The 17898-nt window shown below is 42.0% G+C and overlaps 1 protein-coding gene and 1 long non-coding RNA gene across 2 annotated transcripts in view; one reads left to right on the top strand and one right to left on the bottom strand.

Moving 5' to 3' along the window:
- Positions 1-17898, bottom strand: part of LOC138950719 (cell death abnormality protein 1-like) — a 46190-nt gene that overhangs the window by 7963 nt on the left and 20329 nt on the right. Inside the window, exons 9-12 of the mRNA XM_070322440.1 lie at positions 7939-8019; positions 7230-7325; positions 6716-6805; positions 2966-3094 (exon numbers count right to left, since the gene is read on the bottom strand). Of these exons, the coding sequence (XP_070178541.1) occupies positions 2966-3094; positions 6716-6805; positions 7230-7325; positions 7939-8019 (396 nt within the window). The remainder of the gene's footprint in view (positions 1-2965; positions 3095-6715; positions 6806-7229; positions 7326-7938; positions 8020-17898) is intronic.
- LOC138949809 (uncharacterized) lies at positions 4613-6119 on the top strand. The gene is made up of 2 exons (XR_011450462.1): positions 4613-5243; positions 5621-6119. It is a non-coding gene; the product is annotated as an uncharacterized lncRNA (long non-coding RNA).

Below are 17898 nucleotides of genomic sequence, written 5' to 3' on the forward strand. Positions count from 1 at the left end.
TTTAGTTTGGAGTTTTGGAAAATCCAGTTCATTGTCACCTCCCATTGTCACAAATAACTTGAGCGTGCTTTCTTTTCACTGTCTTCGAATCGCTGGCCTTTCAAACCGGACGCTAAGCGCCCCTGAAAGTCGAGCGTCGTAACCTCGAAGGGTCACGTGACGAATTGACGGTCCAGGCTATTATTTTGGTCTATGCTCGAACCAATGCTTTCACACGTGTTCCTGTCCACGTGCTTTCGACACCCCCCCCCCCCCCCCCCCCCCGCTAGTGATTGGCCAGTTCAATGTTTGTCCGAGTTTAAGGGCAGCTGTCGGGTTGCCTGGTCTCAAAAATGCGCGGAGTCGCGTGCAAAAACGCGTTTAAGAGTTTTCCGAGTTGATTCAACTAAAGACTGTTGATTTGGTCCAGAAGAAGACACTTTCATCATTAGTTTGAAACCATTAAAATGCGTGAAACTTTCTGCTAGTTCTCACAATCCGCAAAAAAACGAAGCAGTTGGCAGGCCGAAACGACTCAAAATCCGCGACCGACAACTCTGTCAGCACAAGAAAGACGCCGCAGCGTTAGCCTTGCTGTGACGTCACTCGAGGAAGCCGATAAGGCCGCTGTGAAGTTTACAGTACAATGTAGACTACAGCTGGACATCTGTGATGCTCTACGCGTGATTGATTCTTGCACAAAGTAAAGTATTAGGATGGTAATATCTTCTCAAGACCCACGTTTTCTCTTCTTTGATCTGACCGACTGCAACCTTTACAAGTCATTTCTAAAGTGGTTCACATGCTGTTGCTACTCCTCCAGTCCACCCGGTTAAACCATAAAGTTGCTCAACCACAGACCCTCGTGTCCCTTGTCAGCAGACACTGTACACTTATGAAGAAGGTCCGCTTGAGGTGTCACACCAATTACCGTGTACGTGTGAGGTACTGAATTCAAGACAAAAGCCAACTCTGTCGGTGGGAAAATCTAGGAAAGAGATGATGATAATACATCTTCAGTTACTCACTCAAGTAGATAGACGAGATAAGATAAAGGGAAGAGAGACGGAGACAAAGATGAAACAGTGGATCTAGTGTGGAAAATGGGGGAGGGGGGTTCGGCCGCAAAAAATCAAAGATGAATTTGTCAAACTGTGTTTGTGATGGTTATCGTGTGTGTGTGTGTGTGTGTGTGTGTGTGTGTGTGTGTGTGTGTGTGTGTGTGTGTGTGTGTGTGTGTGATAACACGTATGTGTGTGTGTGTGTATATGTGTGATAACACGTGTGTGTGTGTGTGTGTGTGTGTGTGTCTGTGTCTGTGTGTGTGTGTCTGTGTGTGAGTGTGATTGTGTGTGTGTGTGTTTGTGTTCCTCGACGCGTGACAATAGCTGCCAATAAGTTGAACAAAAACAGGGTTCAAGTGGAACAAAAGCAGGAGGGGGACGGACGACATGTTATGAACTCCGTTTTTTACTGCGAAATTTTGGCCTGGGAGAAGTCACCCCATCCTAAGTTTCTCTTCACCTACCCGTGAAGTATGCTTGAGGGCTTGACTAGACAACCCGATTGCGCCCATTACACGGCATAAAGAGAGCACCGTTCAACCCGGCCGATTCCGCGGCTGACGTCACGCGTCCAAGGGAAGTAATTTTCGAGCGGCTGCATTGACTTTCTTCGATTAAAGACATTGTAGCATGTCTAAAGTCTTCGGACTTGTGTTATCAAGCTGTCAAAATCACCAAGTAACTTTTAAGTATAGTTTCAGTTATATGATAACTCATTCTAAGGAACAGATTTTGAGAGCCACAACCCGACAGCTGCCCTTTAAAGCAAGGGTATTCATTCTTTCACAATCCATTACAAACCCGACAGAGTTAGTTTCGGACTTCGTCTATTGAAGGATGCTCTTTTTCCATGCGACAGTCTTCAGAGATATGTGGTGGCTGACGTGATTGTTTGTTTGTTTGTTTGTTTGTTGTTTTGTTTTATGTTTATTTAGGTGGGGTTTTTTTTGTGTTTGTGTGCTTGTCTGGGTGTTTTTGGTGTGTAGTGGGGTTTTTTTTTGCTTGTTTGTTTGTTTGTTTGTTTTGTGGAGTGTTTTTTTTAGTCTGTTTACTTGGTTTTCATGGAATCAAAAAACAGGAAAGATATTATTATTATTATTATTATTATTATGAACATTTGTGCGCCTAATCTAAATATAGCCCTAGGCGCTTACAAAATATAAAATACATAGTGAACATTATACGAAACACAAATCGACAAGGACTCATACACTCGCAGACAGGCGCACAGCGAGAACGCGACGCACTCACTCATACCAACTACAGGCACATGCATTCTAGACGGAAAAACAGTCGTAAATAAATAAATAAAGTATTGGATACATAAAGTTAGTTGAGAGAAGAAGAATAGAGCTGGAAAGGGAAGAAGAAGGAGAAAGAAAGAGACAGATCAAGGACCAGCAGGAGAGGGTGATGTGTGGTCATTAACGGACTAGTGAGGGAAGAGGTGTGTTTTGAGTGAGGTTTTGAATGATTGCATAGATGTGGAGTGCCTGAGTGAATGCGGGAGTTGTTATGGGAACGTTCTATTTATGACAAAACACAATGTTACATTCACTGATCTTTGACCCACAAGTGGACAGACAGACAGACAGACAGACAGACAGACAGACAGACAGACAGACAAATTGTCCAGAAACTTGCTCAGAAGACACGTGGAAGGCAAGTTTAGTGATGGATTTTTAGCAATGCGGAGCTCTGTTTTCGTAAGGTAATATATTGTACTACGTTGCAAGCCCCTGGAGCAAATTTTTGATTAGTGCTTTTGTGAACAAGAAACAATTGACAAGTGGCTCTATCCCATCTTCCCCCTTTCCCCGTCGCGATATAACCCTTCGTGGTTGAAAACGACGTTAAACACCAAATAAAGAAAGAAAGAAAGAACTCTGTTTTCGGAAGAATAAGAAAGGGGGAGTTCTTACCGCACAGATATTTCCTTGGAGCGTACGAAGTCCCGGAGTGCAGACAGCGACATGTTCCCTTCTGGCACGTGGAGCCCGCAGCACACTCCTTGGTGGTGACATAGTGACAGGAGGCGCCGGGTTCAACCTCTGGGGACGATGAACAGACAATGGGATGGCAGGTACACGAGCATACATTGATCGGTATAAATGTATGCATGCACAAACTAACACTACCTTTCTTTGATTCTTTGGTTCTTTTTACATTTAGTCAAGTTTTGACTAAATGTTTTAACATAGAGGGGGAATCGAGACGAGGGTCGTGGTGTATGTGTGTCTGTGTGTGTGTGCGTGTGTGTGTGTAGAGCGATTCAGAGTAAACTACTGGACCGATCTTTATGAAATTTGACATGAGAGTTCCTGGCTATGATATCCCCGGACATTTTTTTTCTTCTTTTTTCGATAAATGTCTTTGATGACGTCATATCCGGCTTTTTGTAAAAATTGAAGCGGCACTGTCACACCCTCATTTTTCAATCAAATTGATTGACATTTTGGCCAAGCATTCTTCGACACTTCGGTATTGCATTTCAGCTTGGTGGCTAAAAAATTAGTTAATGACTTTGGTCATTAAAAATCAGAAAATTGTAATTAAAATGGGTTTTTTTATAAAACGATCCAAATTTACGTTCATCTTATTCTTCATTATTTTCTGATTCCAAAAACATATGAATATGTTATATTCGGATTAAAAACAAGCTCTCAAAATTAAAAATATAAAAATTATGATCAAAATCAAATTTCCGAAATCGATTTAAAAACAATTTCATCTTATTTCTTGTCGGTTCCTGATTCCAAAAACATATAGATATGATATGTTTGGATTAAAAACACGCTCAGAAAGTTAAAACGAAGAGAGGTACAGAAAAGCGTGCTATGCAGCACAGCGAAACCTCTTCCGCGCTAAACAGAACACTGTCTTACTTTCTTTCTTTCTTTCTTTCTGTCTTTCTTTCTCTCTTTCTTTCTCTCTTTCTCCTAGACAAGCTCTATAAGCTATTCAGTGTCTTCACAAGGCAGTTACTGCAGGTGTCAGACACCTTGTCGCAGACACAGGCTGAGCTTCACGAGAAAGTTACCACCCCAACGGGAGCCAGCAGCGGGGTTGGAATGGTTGAAACTGAGGTGTGTGTGTGTGTGTGTGTGTGTGTGTGTGTGTGTGTGTGTGTGTGTGTGTATAGTGTGTGTGTGTGTGTGTGTGTGTGTGTGTGTGTGTGTAGTGTGTGTGTGTGTGTATGTGTGTGTGTGCGTGTGTGTGTGTGTAGTGTGTGTGTGTGTGTAGTGTGTGTGTGTGATTTCAACCAATCTGGCTCCGCGGCTAGCTCCCGTTGTGGTGGTAACTTGTTCGTGTACCTCAGCCGAAACCGCCCTGTCTGCAAAAGTAGACTCCTTTGGTTTTTTTAGCAGCTTTGTAAGCTTTTAGTGTCTTCACAAGGTACTACCTCTCTGACTGACTAATTCGCTTTAACGTCCTTTTTGGACCAATTGGCCTATCTTGGGACAGGTAGGGTTAATATACTATGTGTGTGTGTGTGTGGGGGGGGGGGGGGGCGGGTGGGGGCGAACACTGGACAGACATGCAAACAAATAACACATGTGATCGTGTTATATATGTGGTGAGTGAGAGAAATCTGTATTGACATTGTGTGACTGTGTCAATAGAATTATAATTTCTAGCGCCTGTATTGCGTCGTAGGCTGTTATCGTAGGTATGACGTCGGTATGACGTAGGTTTTAGGGTTTCGTCATTTTACAGACAGGGGTGTCAGCTTGTGTCTATCGGTTACGTCTGCGTGTTCGGTTTGAATGAAAACACACAGACTATGCATTTGTTTGAATATTCCTGAATGGGGAATGCTTAGTTTTGTTCTTAATAAGTTAAATCAGTTTAGATCGTATTGATAAAAGAATGTTTGGGGTGGCGACGCATAATCAAGCAGCGTCATATAGGACCCTCTTCCCCCTTCCCCTTTTCCCGACTAAAATGAGTAAAAGTTGTAATGAACTCGGCCAAAGTTGAAACAAACGCGCACTTGTGGCCTGGACTGGCAGAGAAAGAACATGTCACGCCTTGCCGGCCTTGGGATGAATTATGCATTTGTGATGCATTTGTGAAGTGAAAAAGTGTGTGTTGGTGTGTACCAATTGGAGTGATGGAGTGTGTGTTGGCTGTATGTCCTGGGACCGAATGCTGTTGTGAACCAGGGAGTGTTTCGTGTCCAGAGATGATGTAGACCAGGTGAGAATAGATCTTTTGTTATCGGTACATCTTCTTTGGAGTTGGCACAATAATTTGATTGTTCTTTAGTCATGTGAATGTGTGGAATTAGATCTCAGCAAGCACAGAAAGTTGGTCCCCTCTCGGACCAATATTGGATTTGGCTAAATGGTCTGTTGTTTTGTCTGGAAATTGACAGCTGTAATAAAATGATGTGTAATTAACAACAGAAGAGAAGGCCAATGATAAGATTGAGAAAAACCAAACATGCATGATGTAATATTGGAACTTGAAATTGTAACTGTGTTTCCGGTTATGATGACTGTGTGAGATGATACTTTGATATGAATTGTCGCTTCGGTAATTACTGACTTTGCTTTTACTTTTTGTTTTCCCAGCCGAGCGGACTCTTGGTGGGATAGCGTGTATAGTGTATGTGTATGTTTTACTACAGCGTTTCTGATAGCGTGTATGTTTAGCATAGCGTGTATGTTTTAGCGTAGTGTATGTTTTACTACAGTGTATAGCATAGCGTGTTTTACTACCGTGTAGGTATAGCATAGCGTGTTTTACTACCGTGCATGTATACCATAGCGTGCTTTACCACCGTGTATGTATAGCATAGCGTGTTTTACTACCGTGTATGTATAGCATACCGTGTTTACACCAGTGACTTTATAGTGTTGTGGCAACAGAACTTTTTCGAAGTAGAGATTTGCCTCACCCCACTTCTGACACCACATTTTGGAGTATGTGTTTCCACCTTTTTCAGACTAAGTGTTGAAAATGTTTATTGAAAAGTAGCATTAGTCTGACGAACCTATTTTTAACTTTTATTTTAAATGCTTGGTGATTGCGTGCGTGAGTGTTATGCAATAAAGAGGACAGAGAACATCATTCAATGTATTCTACCAACTTTTTATTGTTTGTGTACTCTCTCCCTCTCGCTTTTTTGTAATTGCAACACCCGCATGCGCTCCACCACATATAGTTCTGGAAGCCTGTGGTTGCAGTATTTCAAAATGGGGATGGTAAAGTAAAGATTGAGTTGGGGGTTGTTGCCTTAGTGTACGCGGAATATGGTTGGAGTGGAGCGTTTATGTATGCTTATTTGTTTTTTACACGGTTGGCCTAGTGGTAAGGCGTCCGCCCCGTGATCGGGAGGTCGTGGGTTCGAACCCCGGCCGGGTCATACCTAAGACTTTCAAATTGGCAATCTAGTGGCTGCTCCGCCTGGCGTCTGGCATTATGGGGTTAGTGCTAGGACTGGTTGGTCCGGTGTCAGAATAATGTGACTGGGTGAGACATGAAGCCTGTGCTGCGACTTCTGTCTTGTGTGTGGCGCACGTTAAATGTCAAAGCAGCACCGCCCTGATATGGCCCTTCGTGGTCGGCTGGGCGTTAAGCAAACAAACAAACAAAATACTTTTAGACGTTTGTATAATGCCAAAATAACGAAATAAATAATGTACTGAATAAGTAAAGGTACTTACTGCAGGTGTTGGAAACTTTGTCGCACACCTGACCGCCCTGTCTGCAGTGATCCTTGCTGTAGTTCCCACAGGGGGCGTTGAGCTCCAGTGCTGAAAACGGTTGATATTATATGTAAGCCATATTACTCAGTCCCGCTTTTGCCACACGAGCGCACGCACTCACAGACGCACTCATGCACAAACGTACACGAGTTTTTTGACTAAATGTTTTCACACACACACACACACACACACACAAACACACACACACACACACACACACTCGCGCTAACACACATACACACACCCCTCCACACACACACACACGCATACACACACACGCACGCACGCATAACTGCACCGCCACTCTATGCAACACACGCATGCACACACTAACACTGTCTCTGCGAACGTTTGCAAACACTTACGCTGTGGTCTATGCATCACAAGAACGCAATCACACACGCACGCACGCACGCACGCACGTACGCATGTACACACGCACGATTTTGCTGGACAGTGGTCGTGTACTCACAGCAACGGTTCGTGGTGTAGGAGCAAACGGTACCAGGGTGGCACGTGCCTGGGCACGACTTGGAGTACTTGAACCAGTTCTTTCCCAGGTTCACTTCTGCAAAGAACATAACTAGCAATACATATCTGTATGTGTATCTGTCTCGGTCTGTTCTCATGTCTGTCTGTCTGTCTGTCTATGTGTCTCTGTCTCTCTGTCTGTCTCTCTGTTTCTGTTTCAGTCTGTCTGTCTGCTTGTCTGTCTGTCTGTCTGTCTGTCTTATTGTCTATCTCTCTCTCTCTCTCTCTCTCTGTCTCTCTCTCTCACCCCCATTCCCCACCCACCCCCACAACACACACACAAACACACACACACGCACACAAAGACAAACACACACACACACACACACACGCACACAAAGACAAACACACACACACACACATACACACACACACACGAAGACAAACATACACACACATACACACACACACGCACTCACACTCACACACACACACACACACACACACACACACACACACACACATACACACACACAAACACACACACTCGCGCTATAAACACACACACACACACACACCCCTCCACACACACACACACACACGCATACACACACACTCAACCCCCCTCCCCCCCCACACACACGTATACACACACACACACCCTCCCCCCCCCCCCCCCCCACACACACACACAGAGTCGACCTACTTACTACATGTTCCTTCGCTGCACGTGCTTTCCGACATACACATGTCACTCGTGTCACCCGCACACCTTTCTCTGGGTAGCAGTCCTGCAGCACAGGCATGGAACAGTCCCGTCTAATTGGATTCTATTCTGTCTCAGAGTCTCAATAACACTAGGTAAAGCGACTTGCTGTACTGACAGTACTGTTATGCTAAACAAACGAAAATTCCGGAATTTTTCCCTAAAAAGAAATGGCACACATGGCAGTGACTTGTTTGTCTCGAAGTCTGAATAGTAGCTAGGTAAAGTGAGTAGCTGTACTGACAGTACCATTATGCTTGACAAACAAAAATTCAGATATTTTTCCCCAAAAATAAATGGTACACATGGCAATGATTTGCTTGTCTCGAAGTCTTATTAGCAGGTAAAGCAAGTAACTGTACTGATACTACTGTTATGCTTAACAAAAATTCAAGTAAAACACTATCAACAACAAACAAGTCGCGTAAGGCGAAAATACAACATTTAGTCAAGCTCAGTCGAACTCACAGAATGAAACTGAACGCATTGCGTTTGTTCCGCATGAGCGTATACTCGTAGCATCGTCTGTCCACCGCTCGTGGCAAAGGCAGTGAAATTAACAATCCATAAAAGCGCGGTAGCGGTTGCACTGAGGAGGATAGCACGCTATTCTATATCTCTATTCTTTTTAACTCTCTGAACGTGTTTTTAATCCAAACATATCATATCTATATGTTTTTGGAATCAGGAACGGACAAGGAATAAGATGAAATTGTTTTTAAATCGATTTTGGTAATCTAATTTTAATCATAATTTTTATATTTTTAAATTTCAGAGCTTGTTTTTAATACAGATATAACATATTTATATGTTTTTGGAATCAGAAAATGATGAAGAATACGATAAACGTAATTTTGAATCGTTTTATAAAAAAATAAGTTTAATTACAGTTTTCAGATTGTTAATGACCAAAGTCATTATCTCATTGTTAAGCCTCCAAGCTGAAATGCAATACCGAAGTCCGGCCTTCGTCGAAAATTGCTTGGCCAAAATTTCAATCAATTTGATTGAAAAATGAGGGTGTGACAGTGCCGCCTCAACTTTTACAAAAAGCCGGATATGACGTCATAAAAGACATTTATCGAAAAACTGAAAAAAAAGTCCAGGGATATCATTCCCAGGAACTCTCATGTCAAATTTCATAAAGATCGGTCCAGTAGTTTAGTCTGAATCGCTCTACACACACGCACGCACAGACAGACACACACACACACACCCACACACACACACATACACCACGACCCTCGTCTCGATTCCCCCTCTATGTTAAATCATTTAGTCAAAACTTGACTAAATGTAAAAAGGTACACATGGCAGTGATTTGCTTGTCTCGAAGTCTGAATAGCAGGTAATGCGAGTACAGCTGTACTGACACTACTGCACTAGTTGTGACGATCGGCATTTGCCGGGCAAATGAATACCGGATCGATTGCTGCCTTGGGTTATGCTTAACAAAAAACAATTCAGGTATTTGTCCCCAAAAGCAGTGGCACACATGGCAGTGATTTTCTTTTTTTTAATTTTGTTTTGTTTATTGTTATTCCTTGTCTCTAGAACCCAGGGCTAGGGTGCACGAAGCGAAACTGAGTTCCACCCAAATGGGTGGGAACAAACCGCAGGCAGGGTATGATTGGTTGAAATCACAACAAATCTCATTGTCATCATTTTCACGAGTTTTCATTCACAAACACCTGGAAAATAAATCTCATGTTCCCCATGCAATAACTCGAGGTGGTGAATGGGTTTGAGCTTTCATGTGAAACGTGGATTGTCAAAGTAAAAGCCAATCAGGCTGATTGTTTGATGTGTGGAACCATCGTGGCTTTGGATTTGTGTTTCAACTCAACTCAACTCAACTCAAATTTTATTGGCTTCAATTTTTATAGAAGAATTTGTCTTGCGCTTGGGAGAAAGTAAGAGTATAACATATAAAAACAGCAAGGACAACGATTGTAAGCATTCACTCTCAAAGACCCAATCAATGTTGATAATTACCGCGGCGACTCATGGTCAATTTGCAACTTATCTCTGTAATCGCAAAATCCACAACGAAAAGTCATAAACACTTAAAAAGAAAAGAAATATGCTCAACACTTACTGAACTCACACGTATGATCGCAGCTCTGTACATTTTCAGACTGGAAGAAAAGCGTCAACAAGCTACGTTTGACGTCACATACAAGGTTGACGTGTTATCTCGAGCTACTGTGACGATGCTTTGTGGCCCAGAGTTGGATTCTAAAAATTCGTCTCCCTGTGGGTTATTGTGCATTTTGTTGCACAACCAAAATGATGACAAAAACGATGTTTGGTGGCTTGTTGTCAGACCAGGATTTTGTTGTTGGTCCTCGGGGAGCATATCGCCCTTTGTCTCATATTTATCAACCGCGGCCTTCGGCCTTGGTCGATAAAGATGAAACAAAAGACGATATGGTCCCCTTGGACTAACAAAAAAGCTGGTCTGTCAACAAGCCACCAAACATCTTATAATGTCAACCAATCCGACCCCACAGCTGCGTACCACCCATTTGGGTAGCACTCAGTTTTGCTTCGTGCACCTCAGCCCTTGATCTTACTTCCGTTTTGTTGTCGGCCATCTCTTTAAAAACTATTCACATTTTAGGCGTATCACAGTGAAAGGCTGAAAGTTCATTAATAAAACTCGGATTTTTTTTTTGACAGTCGGTATTTGAAATCTTGTTTAAAAAATCTTAATCTGTTTCAAACATTTACAAATCTTGTCCGGGGTGCGTGGAGATAAATCGAAATGCGAGTTGCAGTATCATTACTTCTGTTACGCATAAAGCAATTTCAGCAACTCCCTAGACCCCTTCCACCCCCGACACCTCCACTTCACACCCACCCACCCACCCCCCCCCCCCCACGCACACAATAGGAATGGCACAGCTGGCAGGAATGGTGTGAAAAGAGGAAGAGTACACATGACTGATGCATCCCTGATGAAATCGCTAGGGGGTTGGTTTAAACAAGGATGTTATCAATTGAAACATGATACAATGATATAGAACGAAAAACAATAGGGATGTATGGTTCTGTCCCTTTGTTTAGGTGATGTCCTGTAATGTATAGCATATACATGTAAAAAAAAAAAATTAAAAATTCACAAAAAGAGAATAAAAAATGTAAAAAAATAAAAAATAAAAACTTCACAAAAAGAGAATTAAAAATTTTTTTTAAATATAAAAAAAAATATAAACAAGAAGGGCAAAGCCCATACGACTCACATGCTTGACCTTGACCTTTACATGACCTTGACCTTCAGCTAAATCTAGCAATGACATCATACACTAAGAACTGCTTTACACATTTTTCCTACCAAAATACATGTGACCTTGACCCAAGGTCAAGGTCATCCAAGGTCATGCAACACAAAGCTGTTAATTCAAGACATAGGAAGTACAATGGTGCTTATTGGCTCTTTCTACCATGAGATATGGTCACCTTTAGTGGTTCACTACCTTATTTTGGTCACATTTCATAAGGGTCAAAGTGACCTTGACCTTGATCATATGTGACCAAATGTGTCTCATGATGAAAGCATAACATGTGCCCCACATAATTTTTAAGTTTGAAACAGTTATCTTCCATAGTTCAGGGTCAAGGTCACTTCAAAATATGTATACAATCCATCTTTGAAGAGCTCCTGTGACCTTGACCTTGAAGCAAGGTAAACCAAACTGGTATCAAAAGATGGGGCTTACTTTGCCCTATATATCATATATAGGTGAGGTATTAAATCTCAAAAACTTCAGAGAAAATGGGAAAAATGTGAAAAATAACTGTTTTTTAGACAACATTTATGGCCCCTGCGACCTTGACCTTGAAGCAAGGTCAAGATGCTATGTATGTTTTTTTGGGCCTTGTCATCATACACTGTAACAAAATAGGACTTTCCTAGTCTTGGTCATGTTCCGGAAGGTTTGAGTGAACCGAGATGCCGAGAGGATCGTCGTCATTTGATGACGTAACTCGTTGCGCTGTGACGTATTATTGACTACCACGACTGGATGCGTTGATCAACATGGAGTTGATGACATAGTTGTTGTGCGTGCTTTGGAAAGCGTGGAAACGTAAACAATTATTGTTGCAACATCGGTCCAGGTAAGCCAATCGATGATTCATTTTCCCGTCCACCCGTTTGACAAGAGAAGGCATTGTGTAGATTGTTTTGGGGTAAATGAATGGCGAAGGGCAGTATAGGTATGTTACAAAAAAATTCAAAATCTTCATTTAACATTTTGATCTATATCACTTGAAAGAGCAGAAAATCAGCATTCCAATGGTATATATAACTTTGAGATTGGATAAGTGTAACCCGAGTTATGAATTTTTAAAGTAATAAAATTCGTAATAGAGGCAAAGAGGATAAATTGAAATTATTTTTGACATTTTTCAGCTAAAATTAACTGTAACCCACACATTTGTTTATCAATATTGTTCAATTTGGTATCAAAAGAAAGGTTCAGAGCTCTATTAAACAACTATAAAAAAATAAAAAATAATTTTTTTTAAATTTTTTTTAGTAAGTTAGTATGAAACTGAGAGCAGACGAACTTTACCGACCGCCATGTTGGATGGTGACAATCCGGGCGCAAAGCGGCGCATCCGTTAAAAGGTACTTCGCATCGCTTTATCGACTTGAAACTTTGGGAAACAGCAGGAAAATGGTCAAACTAACTGTTCAGAGGGGTCTCATAAGAGTTCAAAGGCTATAAATTGTTTTATAAAAGTACCTCTTCTTCGCCCGATATTCTGGCCGGCGAGCTCGACAGTGTTGGACTCGCCATCTTTCTCAATCTTAAAGTCAAGAATGTGCTCTACGTCTTCGACAGGGTGCCAATGTGATGTAAATTTGGAAAAGAATAGAAAAGAGGACCCCAAAACTGAGCCAGTGTGAGTGATCAGAAAATGGGGGGCCATTTTCAATGACGTCAAAAATTGAGCTGCGTGCGCACTTTGTAACATACCTAGGCAGTATTGTGATAACCGTCTAACCGATAACAGTATATGGAATAGTCAAGTGCAATGTTAGGTGTTCGTTTGTTTGTCCTGTTACGTGTGATTTCACAGTAGATTAGGTAAATGTTTTGCAAATGATGTTTAGTGAGATGCGCTGTGTACGAGCATATGCTACCGTTGATGTTACAGCGGCATGCTGATCCAATCCAAGGTGGAAGAAGGATGAAGTTCTTATTCCTACTTATGACGTTCCTGAGAACTGCGGTCCCGATTGCCGGTATTAGCGAGATTTAAGAAACAGCACGTTTCGTTTTGCAGCTCGTTTCGTTTGGTGAATGAGTCACCCCGCGAAACGGAACGTGTAACGAGACGGCATAGGCCGCAGACAAGATTTAGATGTATTCACGTTTCGTTTCGGAATGAAAGGCCGGGCATGGCAGGATATGATCCGCTGACTGGGCATGGCATAATTTCAACTCCACGAGTCAATAAAGGATTGACATACTCGCATTGCACGCACAAGAGCTTCACATTTTTCAATTCATGCACCTGATCACATACGAAGCCAGAATAAAAATTCGATGCGATGACCTACTTCTGCTTCGCCATTTGCTTTCTCACCATGAAGTTGGATAAATGTACCAGGATCAGCACCCTTCAAAATATTTCAGTTCACAACAGTTGTCTACCTCCAATGAACACATTCTCAGCGCTGAAAGACTGTGAAAGGGTTGATGAATCTAGCAATGCATAAAATGGCCAACAAATAAAACTGTTAGTGTGCAAAAATACTCACAAAAGTTGACGAAATATTGTTCGTTTTTTGGGGGTGGAAAACGTGACTGCGTTTTGACGTTCCACGTTCCGTTTCAGTTGACCTTCACCTTTCCAGCGAGAGACCCCCGAAATAATGACGTTTACCACAACTTCAAAACGAAACGTCCCAACGTTTCGTTTCTTAAATCTCCGTATTACCAGCCCCACGTCGTAACCTCTTAATGGATGCACGACGTCCCGCATGGTTCTCAGACAATGCAAACAAGCTCGAGTTGCGACAGCGTATTCACGCATTCGAGAGATTGTTCAACTCTAATGGCTTCGCATGAACGAGGACAGAACGATAAGTGATACATGTGATCTGATAATGAAACGGAGATAAAAGGAAAACAAGTAGTCGATGAATTGACTATGAACGCATATACGTAAAAGAAACGAGCCAATATTTGTAATCATCAATAAAAGATCTTAAAATAATCGAGAAGCGATTCGTGAAGTGGGTAGGGTGAGAATGTTTTAGACAGATTTGTTTAATATCACACCCTACGCTACATACACCATCTTGCCAAATTTGGTACTGATAGACTGAATAGTGTCCAAGAAATATCCAACGTTAAAGTTTTCCGGACGGACGTCCGGACGGCCGGACGGACGGGGGGGACGGACGGACGGACGACTCGGGTGAGTACATAGACTCACTTTTGCTTCGCATGTGAGTCAAAAAGAGAAAGATAACGGTGTGCCCAACACGCAGAAGAGATGAAAGCACTTGATGCATCATTCTGTGAATAATTACGGTCAAACAGTCAATTGTCTTTTGATATGGGCTAAAGGTGACCGACACAAGAGAAGCCGTCTTTGTTTATCATAGCATTCAACTCCGATTCAAGGGAACCGTGATTGATTTTCTTGCCAATAAAAATGTTTGTCCTATAAAAACAAGAAATTCCTCCGAGGTAGGAAAAACACCCCCGTCCTTAGCACGAACATGATTCAGGGGCCATAATGCCATTCCTGATCATATCATGTCGAGTCCCATACTTGTCGATGATGATGATAAAATCGTTTATTTAACGTCACTCTGTAAAAACATTGGCGACATTTGTCTTAGATTAAGAACACACACAGGCACGCACACAAACTTTCCCTTTATGTACAGTGGTTCACCACCCTCCCGCCCCCCGCACACTCTCGCTCATCTAATTAAAAATGGTGTTAAGAGATACTTGGATATAAAATGGTATTTTTAAAAGTTCTGATAAAAATATATAGTAGCTGTATGAGAAGCAATGGCGTCAGCCGCAGCAACGTCTCTTCATATCCAGGGACCAAGTGGGTGCGTGTGCATAAGTCCAGCGATAAGTTTGGGACCTTGCCACCCAAGGTCTTTATTAAAACTTAAAAGATAGCTTAATTTTTCCTTTGAGGTATTTGGCAGAATATTTCTATTTGAGTTTATAAACTGAGTCAGGGGTTGAAAGTGGCATGAGTTCAAATCACACTCCAAAGTCAAATGAGCAATGGTGAAGTCGGATTGACAGGAGCATTTAAGCTCTAGAAATTGGTAATTCCCAGCTTCTGCCCTTAGGCGGTTAATCCTTTTTGAGTCACTTGAGAAAAAGTGACTCTATGTAATCGGTCAGTGTTAGTCTGTCCGGCCGGCCGTCCGGCCGGCCGTCCGGCCGTCCGTAGACACCACCTTAACGTTGGACTTTTCTCGGAAACTATCAAAGCGATCGGGCTCATATTTTGTTTAGTCGTGACCTCCAATGACCTCTACACTTTAACGATGGTTTCGTTGACCTTTGACCTTTTTCAAGGTCACAGGTCAGCGTCAAAGGAAAAATTAGACATTTTATATCTTTGACAAAGTTCATCGGATGTGATTGAAACTTTGTAGGATTATTCTTTACATCAAAGTATTTACATCTGTAGCCTTTTACGAACGTTATCAGAAAAACAAGGGAGATAACTAGCCTTTTCTGTTCGGCAACACACAACTTAACGTTGGGCTTTTCTCGGAAACTATAAAAGTGACCGGGCTCAAATTTTATGTGAACGTGACTCATTGTGTTGTGAATAGCAATTTCTTCCTGTCCATCTGATGCCTCATATAATATTCAGAACTGCGAAAGTGACTCGATCGAGCGTTTGCTCTTCTTGTTATTACACGTGGGCATGCATTATAGGTGTTCATCTGTTTTGATGGGGCTTCCCGAATGAGCCAGCCAGAGCTTATAGCCTTGTGCATATATTTGTTCCTCCATTCTCTCCAGAGAAGAGAGTCTGTAAGGCTACTGATCTCAGAAGCAGACAATGGCAGGTCTACCTCGGAGGCGCCTATGCCTTGGGCAGCTTCTTTAGCGGCTTTGTCCGCTTTCTCGTTGCCGGGCACGTTCACGTGTGCTGGACACCAGACCAGGTTAATCTCGCTTCCTTTTTTATATTTAGTCAAGTTTTGACTAAATATTTTAACATCGAGGGGGAATCGAAACGAGGGTCGTGGTGTATGTGCGTGCGTGTGTGCGTGTGTGCGTGTGTGCGTGCGTGTGTGTGTGTGTGTGTGTGTAGAGCGATTCAGACTAAACTACTGGACCGATCTTTATGAAATTTGACATGAGAGTTCCTGGGTATGAAATCCCCATACGTTTTTTTCATTTTTTTGATAAATGTCTTTGATGACGTCATATCCGGCTTTTCGTGAAAGGAGAGGCGGCACTGTCACGCCCTCATTTTTCAACCAAATTGGTTGAAATTTTGGTCAAGTAATCTTCGACGAAGCCCGGGGTTCGGTATTGCATTTCAGCTTGGTGGCTTAAAAATTAATTAATGACTTTGGTCATTAAAAATCGGAAAATTGTAAAAAAAAATAAAAATTTATAAAACGATCCAAATTTACGTTTATCTTATTCTCCATCATTTGCTGATTCCAAAAACATATAAATATGTTATATTCGGATTAAAAACAAGCTCTGAAAATTAAATATATAAAAATTATTATCAAAATTAAATTGTCCAAATCAATTTAAAAACACTTTCATCTTATTCCTTGTCGGTTCCTGATTCCAAAAACATATAGATATGATATGTTTGGATTAAAAACACGCTCAGAAAGTTAAAACAAAGAGAGGTACAGAAAAGCGTGCTATCCTTCTTAGCGCAACTACTACCCCGCTCTTCTTGTCAATTTCACTGCCTTTGCCATGAGCGGTGGCCTGACGATGCTACGAGTAAAATGGCATTGCGTTCAGTTTCATTCTGTGAGTTCGACAGCTACTTGACTAAATATTGTATTTTCGCCTTACGCGACTTGTTTATAATTTTATTTGCCAGCTCCTTTATGGCAATGACAAGATCATGTCTTTTTGATCTTTTGTTAGATCTTAATGTTTCAATGGCTGCTTTGGAGTCAGAGAATATAGCTATCTTTTGAGGAGGAGTGTTCTTGAGATTGAGATGAACAAGCGACATGCAGATGGCAAGGAGCTCAGCTGAGAAGATCGAGTTTCTGTAGCACAGTTTAAATTTCCCAGTCATGTCATCGCTGGGGATTACAAAAGCTGCGCCAGCCTTCTTGTCATCCAACACTGACCCGTCTGTGTAAACATGAACATGGCCTTTGTATACAGTATCAATGTGCTCAAGGGCTTGTATCCTGAGTAATAACTGATCATCCTTTGTAGCTGTGCAATATTCTGTGTCAAAATTCATTTCTTTCATTGTCCATGAGGGATCACGAGATATGGGGTTTTGGGCCACATCATTTGGGTCGACACTGATTTCACTAAAGAGTGAAGCATTGAATTGAGCCAGTGAGGAGAAAGTAGTGCCAAAGTGGGCCTTTTTGTTTTGGACATGATTGTAATGCGGTTGTAGCTCCTCTTTTGTTGAGTTTTGCACTGTGTTGGCTCGAACATTGTAATCTGCGCAGCACTTACGCCGCCACATGTCAAGAGGGAGGAATCCTGCTTGGTGGTATACAATGGCCTGCTTTGAATGCCTTGGGTGTCCGAGGGCAAGCCGAAGGGCACGACATTCCGCTGACTGTAGCTTATCAAGCCATTTTCGAGCCGACGAGAAGTAGGCCTCCTGTCCATATGATAGTCTTGATCTTATAAGAGCTCTGGTGATGTTTGTTAGAATAACT

This window comes from Littorina saxatilis, linkage group LG16 (assembly GCF_037325665.1).
Source record: "Littorina saxatilis isolate snail1 linkage group LG16, US_GU_Lsax_2.0, whole genome shotgun sequence".
Lineage (NCBI taxonomy): Eukaryota > Metazoa > Mollusca > Gastropoda > Littorinimorpha > Littorinidae > Littorina > Littorina saxatilis.